This window comes from Triticum aestivum, chromosome 1A (genome assembly GCF_018294505.1).
Source record: "Triticum aestivum cultivar Chinese Spring chromosome 1A, IWGSC CS RefSeq v2.1, whole genome shotgun sequence".
Lineage (NCBI taxonomy): Eukaryota > Viridiplantae > Streptophyta > Magnoliopsida > Poales > Poaceae > Triticum > Triticum aestivum.
This window is the reverse complement of record NC_057794.1, coordinates 7,661,290-7,668,504: the sequence shown is the minus strand read 5'-3', so window position 1 is coordinate 7,668,504 and position 7,215 is coordinate 7,661,290. Positions and strand designations below refer to the sequence as shown.

The following is a 7,215-nucleotide window of genomic DNA, read 5'->3' as shown; positions in this document are numbered from 1 at the left end:
CCATATAAGTCCGTTGAGACGATGTCGTATGAACATTGGTTTGGCAAGAAACCAAAGTTGTCGTTTCTTAATGTTTGGGGCTGCGATGCTTAAGGCTTCAGCCAGAGAAGCTCGAACCCAAAGCGGACAAACACATCTTCATAGGATACCCAAAGGTGACAGTAGGGTATACCTTCTATCTCAGATCCGAGGGAAAATTGTTTGTCGCTAAGAACGGGTCCTTTCTCGAGAAGAAGTTTCTCTTGAAAGAATTGAGTGGGAGGATGATAGAACTTGATGAGGTTGTCGAACCTTTATTTCAACCAGAGAATGATGCAACACAGAAAGATGTTTTCTGTGGCACCTACGTCTGTTGAATAGGAAGTTAATGATAGTGATCATGAAGCTTCAGATCAAGTTGCTATCGAACCTCGTAGGTCGACAAGGATATGTAGTACTCCTAAGTGGTACGGTAATCCTGTCTTAGATATCATGTTGTTAGACAACAATGAACCTACGAGCTATGGAGAAGCGATGGTGGGCCCGTATTCCGACAAATGGTTAGAAGCCATGAAATCCGAGATAGGATCCATATATCAGAACAAAGTATGGACTTTGGTGGACTTGCCCGATGATCGGCAAGCCATTGAGATAAATGGATCTTTAAGAAGAAGACGGACGTGGGCGGTAATGTTACCGTCTATGAAGCTCGACTTGTGGGAAAGAGTCTTTTCACAAGTTCAAGGAGTTGACTACGATGAGAATTTCTCACCCGTAGCGATGCTTAAGTCCGTCGGAATCATGTTAACATTAGCTGTATTTTTCGATTATGAAATCTGACAGATGGATGTCAAAGCAAGTTTTCTTACCAGTTTTCGTAAGAAAAAGGTTGTATGTGATACAATAAAAGGTTTTGTCGATCCTAAGGATACTAAAAGGTATGCTGGCTCCAGCGATCCTTCTATGGACTAGAGCAAGCATCTCGGAATCGGAATATATGCTTTGATGGAGTGATCAAAGCTTTTAGGTTTATACAATGTTTGCTAGAAACTTGTATTTACAAGAAAGTGAGTGGGAGCACTACAACATTTCTGATAAGTATATGTGGATGACATATTATTGATCCGAAATAATGTAGAATTTCTGGAAAGCATAAATGATTTTTTGAAGAGTATTTTTCAAAGGAAGACCTGGATAAAGCTGCTTACATACTGGGCATCAAGATCTATAGAGATAGATCAAGACGCCTGATGATACTTTCAAAGAATGCACACCTTGACATGTTTTTGAAGGATTTCAAAATAGATCAGTCAAAGAAGGGGTTCTTACCTGAGTTGTAAGGTGTGAAGTTGAGTAAGACTCAAAGCTTGACCACGGCAGAAGAAAGAGGAAGGACGAAGGTCGTCCCCTATGCTCTTGTCATAGGCTCTATACGGTATGCCATGATGAGTATCGCACCTGATGTGTGCCTTGCCACATGTCTGGCAAGAAGGTACAAAGGTGATCTAGGACTGGACCACCAGATAGCGGTCAAAATTATCCTTAGAGAAATAAGGAAATGTTTCTCGGTTATGGAGGTGATAAAGAGTTCGACGTAAAGAGTTATGTCGATGCAAGCTTAACACCTATCCGGATAGCTCTGAGTAGAGATACCGGATACGTATAATGGAGCAATAATTTGGAATAGCTCCAAGTGGAACTGGTAGCAGCATCTACGATATAAAGTTTTGCAAAATACATAGGGATCTGAATATGGCAAGACCCATTGACTACAACCTCTCTCACAAGCATAACATGATCAAACCCAGAACTCTTTGAGTGTTTATCACATAGTGATGTGAACTAGATCATTGAGTCTAGTAGACTCTTGGATGTTGGTCACATGGCGATGTGACCTGTGAGTGTTAATCACATGGCGATGTGAACTAGATTATTGACTCTAGTGCAAGTGGGAGACTGTTGGAAATATGCTCTAGAGGCAATAATAAATTAGTTATATTATTATTACATTTCATTGTTCATGATAATCGTTTATTATCCATGATAGAATTGTATTGATAGGAAACTCAGATACATGTGTGGATACATAGACAACACCATGTCCCTAGTAAGCCTCTAGTTGACTAGCTCGTTGATCAATAGATGGTTACGGTTTCCTGACCATGGACATTGGATGTCGTTGATAACGGGATCACATCATTAGGAGAATGATGTGATGGACAAGACCCAATCCTAAGCCTAGCACAAGATCGTGTAGTTCGTTTGCTAAAGCTTTTCTAATGTCAAGTATCATTTCCTTAGACCATGAGATTGTGCAACTCCCGGATACCGTAGGAGTGCTTTGGATGTGCCAAACATCACAACGTAACTGGGTGGTTATAAAGGTACACTACAGGTATCTCCGAAAGTGTCTGTTGGGTTGGCACAAATTGAGACTGGGATTTGTCACTCCGTGTAAACGGAGAGGTATCTCTGGGCCCCCTCGGTAGGACATCATCATAATGTGCACAATGTGACCAAGGAGTTGATCACGGGATGATGTGTTACAGAACGAGTAAAGAGACTTGCCGGTAACGAGATTGAACAAGGTATCGAGATACCGACGATCGAATCTCGGGCAAGTATCGTACCGCTAGACAAAGGGAATTGTATACGGGATTGATTGAATCCTTGACATCATGGTTCATCCGATGAGACCATCGTGGAGCATGTGGGAGCCAACATGGCTATCCAGATCCCGCTGTTGGTTATTGGTCGGAGAGGTGTCTCGGTCATGTCTGCATGGTTCCCGAACCCGTAAGGTCTACACACTTAAGGTTCGATGACGCTAGGGTTATAGGGAATAGATATACGTGGTTACCGAATGTTGTTCGGAGTCCTGGATGAGATCCCGGACATCACGAGGAGTTTTGGAATGGTCCGGAGGTAAAGATTTATATATGGGAAGTCCTGTTTTGGTCACCGGAAAAGTTTCGGGTGCTATCGGTAACGTACCGGGACCACCGGGAGGGTGCCGGGGGTCCACCAGGTGGGGCTACCTGCTCCAGAGGGCTGTGTGGGCCCAGTGTGAGTGGGGACCAGCCCCAGGTGAGCTGGTGCGCCTCCCCACCAGGGCCCAAGGCGAAGAGAGAAGGGAAAAGGGGGAAACCCTAGGCTCAGATGGGCCTAAGGCCCACCTAGTGGTGCGCCCCCCCTCTCCCCCCTTGGCCGCCCCTCCTAGATGGGATCTAGGGCTGGCCGCCACCCCTAGGGGTGGAAACCTAGGTGGGGGCGCAGCCCCTCCCTTTCCCTTATATATAGTGGGGTTTTGGGCTGCCATACAGAGGAGAACATCTCCTTCTTGGCGCAGCCCTACCCCTCTCCCTCCTCGTCTCTTGCGGTGCTTAGCGAAGCCCTGCTGGAGTACCACGCTCCTCCACCACCACCACGCCGTCGTGCTGCTGCTGGACGGAGTCTTCCCCAACCTCTCCTTCTCCCCTTGCTGGATCAAGGCGTAGGAGACGTCACCGGGCTGTACGTGTGTTGAACGTGGAGGTGTCGTCCGTTCGGCACTAGGATCATCGGTGATTTGGATCACGACGAGTATGACTCCATCAACCCCGTTCACTTGAACGCTTCCGCTTAGCGATCTACAAGGGTATGTAGATGCACTCTCCTTCCCTCGTTGCTAGACTTCTCCATAGATTAATCTTGGTGATGCATAGAAAATTTTGAATTTCTGCTACGTTCCCCAACGGTATTTGCAACTGGGGTGAAACAAACAAAATGATCAGCTGTGAGTCAAGGGCAGACTTGCAACTGGGACAACTACACAAAACTATTATGCGAGTTGTGAGTCTAAGGTGTACTTGCATTTGGGATGAAAATATACTGCCTAGTTGCGAGTCGGAGGCTGGACTTGCAACTGGGATAAGAACAAAACCATGCCAAAGTTGCGAGTCAAGGATGGACTTGCAACTGGGATGAAAACAAACTATGGTCTAGTTGCAAGTCAAGGACAGACTTGCAAAGGGGACAACTACACAATACTACGGTGCCATCTACGAGTCGAGGGTGCATGGCAAAACAAACAACCCAGTTGCGCGTCGAAGGGTGGACTTGCAGCAGCGACAACAACAAAACTATGGGCCCAATTGCGATTTGAGAGTGGACTTGCAACAGAGACAATTACAAAACTACAAGCCTAGTTGCGAATCAAGGGTGGACTTGCAACTAGGATGAAACAAAGAATATGCCTAGTTGAAAATCAAGGGCAGACTTGCAACTGGGATAACTACACAAAGGTATGATACTATTTGCGAATCGAGGGTGGACTTGCATCTGGGACAAATAACAAACTACAAGCCCAGTTGCGAGTCGAGCGTGGATTTGCAACCGGGATAAAAACAAAACACATGCCTAGTTGCAAGTCGATGGTGGACTTGCAACTAGGACAACTATGAGCTAGTTGTGAGTCAAGGGCGGACTTGCAACTGGCACAACTACGAATCTACGAGCCCAGTTATGATTAAAGGGTGCAATTGGGTTGAAACAAATCCCGGACCTAGTCGTGATTCAAGGGTAGACTTGCAATTAAAATAAAAAACAAAAACATAGAGTCCAGTTGCAAGTCAAGGATTGGTTGTCAACTCGGACAACTACGAACCTAGTTGCGAGTAGAGGGTGGACTTGCAATTGGGACAACACGAAACTATGAACCCAGTTGCGAGTCAAGGTTCGACCAAGGGTGGACCTGCAACTGGGATGAAAAACTAAAAACAGTCTGAGTGCGAGTCAAGGATGAGCCTGCAACTGAGATGGAACAAACTATGGGCCTAGTTGCGAGTCGATGGTGCACTTGCAACTAGAGGTGGAGTTGCAACTAGGGAAAAATGGTTGACCTCCCGGTTGCGTGTTGAGAATGGACTTGCAAATGGGAAAAAATGGTTCGGGCCCAATACAACCCAATAAGGATGGCGCAAAGGGCAAACTCTCGCGTTAGCCACGTCGGATTAGCTACGAGACAAAGGGTTCGCTTCGTCGAGAATAAACAGAAAATTACAGAGAAAAGGATTGGCCAGCGGCCCCCAGTCACCATCCCTCGATTCCTCTCCCTCTCCCTTGTCTACCCGCCGCCGCCGCCGCCGCGCCGTCCACGACCTCCCCAACCGCTGACATTCCCACCCCTTACCTTCTCCTTGCCTCACCCCTCCCCCCTCGCACCAGATCGAGCGGCAGGATCCGGCACGCCCACGGCGCTGTTTACCGTTCAGGACGCCATGGACAAAGTGCTCTGGCCCTGGTGCTGCATCCATGGACAAGGTGCTCTCCTCGTCTCTCTTCTCTATCTGTGCGTGTGTTGAATTTGATTCGATTTGGAGTTGGTGCTGTGCTCGTGAAACTCCTTCTCTTCTCTACTGTAGGAGGACATCTCTCTCTGTCTCTCTGTGCTGAATCAAGTTGCAGCTGCTGCAACCTCAATGCCCCAGCAAGCAGCACCAACCCTAGCTCTTGCTTCAATGACGACCCAGCAGGCAGGAGGTGCAGCACAAGTACGAATCCTTCCTCTACTATTCATCTCTGGTTTTCTACATCCCCTCTCGCTTTATATATCTTCTCTGGAAATAGTCCCTATTTTGGAAATTGACTCTCTCTTTCTCTCTCTCTAGCATTTGTTTCTTCTCTTTTGTGTTTGACCACTGTTTGGGCTTCCGAATGGAGGATTGCTATTAGAATCTCAGTTGGTTGTTAGGTTGCCTTGAAATGTGATTACAAAGTACACATGAGTACCATGACAAAAGAAAAGGTCGATGGAGCCAGCCAATCATTTGTTTCGTTCCTTCCTGCTCTGTTTTCTAAAAAGGTGGACATATTGAATTTTCTTCCAAATTATTTCGCAGGCTCTACTGGCAATATTTGATAGCCCTCTAACTAAGGCTGGGAGGTTACAAGATGTTTATGTAATGTAAGGACTGAAAAGGGGGTGTTATTTGAGGTCAAGCCGAATGTTCGCTTGCTACGCACACCCAAACGTTTTTGTGGCTTGATGTGTAAGTTACGAATAGCAAAAGAGTGTAAACATTGTGCATCTTTCTATCCTGAAATTATGCTGAAGTGCAAGTAATTTGTATGACATTGCAGCACTGTTATTGCAAAAGTTGAGCATTACTGCTGTTGGGAAGCATGAGAAGCTTCACCCGCAAAAACAAAAAGGGAAGCATGAGAAGCTGCTTAATCTTATTAAAAATCCTGTTACCCGGTATCTACTTGTTGGCTCACGGAAGATTGGTGAGAATTTCTACTGTATGATATTAGTAAAAGTAAAATATTTACCTGTTGGCTCACGGAAGCTGATAGATATCTATTTGCTGCCTAGGCCTTTCATATAGCGCGGATAAGTCAGTTAAACTGAATGACTATGTTGCCGAATGCAGTGATGATGAAGCCCTTGTGTTTGTGGTGAGTAAAAACTGAGATATTTTGTAGCTTTGTCCCATCCTCTGTTACCGTCTGGTGCCTAAATCCATCTCGTCTGTACAATGTTCCAGGTTGGTGCCATGGCTCATGGAAAGATTGACAATGAATACATAGACGAGCACATACGGAGTAAGTAATCATATATGATCTTTTCATGTGAAAAGAGTATCGTGTCCTGAGAACTACCTAATACATTTTAGGGTTTTTCCGTATTTTCTCTTCTCATTGAGAGGTGCTTCGGTACACCTCCCTTCAAAACATTGAAAAGGGTATCATTATCCATCCACATAAGTCAGAAAGTTAATCTCCTAAATCTCGATTAAAATGTAATTAACGAGGGCTTAATTCTGGTGAAAATTTATGGTCTAATTGGGTACGTACAGCCCAAACAGAACCCCAATTAGTTCGCTGTTCCAAAAAGAACAGCTCCGCTGGTCGTGCGCTCAGCCCCTTTGCGGCTTGCACGCGAGCCTCCACATGAAGGAGCACGTCTTCCTCTCCTGCCGTAGGTGAGGCCGCATCTTGAGTGATGGGGGGCTGACAGGGTACACGACCACGTGTAGTGGCATTCAGGAGATGTCCTCGCCCCAATCACACCAACAAATTCCAGCGGCAGCGGCATAAGAAATTAGGGATTAGAAAACAAAAACCGTAAACAAGAAGAGACGGCAACCGAACAAGTCGAGGGCCTGGATGGCTACTCACGAGCGCTAATTTCTTGTGGGGCTTTTTAACACGTAAATTATCGCTATCACCCTTTCTAAGTAAGTGGTATGTTCT

General features: G+C 45.8%; 1 protein-coding gene across 1 annotated transcript in view; it reads left to right on the top strand.

Annotated features, from left to right (window-relative positions):
- The first annotated feature begins 5,760 nt into the window (after positions 1-5,760).
- The window catches only part of LOC123064378 (ribosomal RNA small subunit methyltransferase NEP1), a 2,550-nt gene continuing 1,095 nt past the window's right edge, over positions 5,761-7,215 (top strand). The window contains exons 1-4 of the mRNA XM_044487899.1: positions 5,761-6,008; positions 6,100-6,246; positions 6,335-6,417; positions 6,507-6,564. Of these exons, the coding sequence (XP_044343834.1) occupies positions 6,005-6,008; positions 6,100-6,246; positions 6,335-6,417; positions 6,507-6,564 (292 nt within the window). The 5' untranslated portion in view covers positions 5,761-6,004. The remainder of the gene's footprint in view (positions 6,009-6,099; positions 6,247-6,334; positions 6,418-6,506; positions 6,565-7,215) is intronic.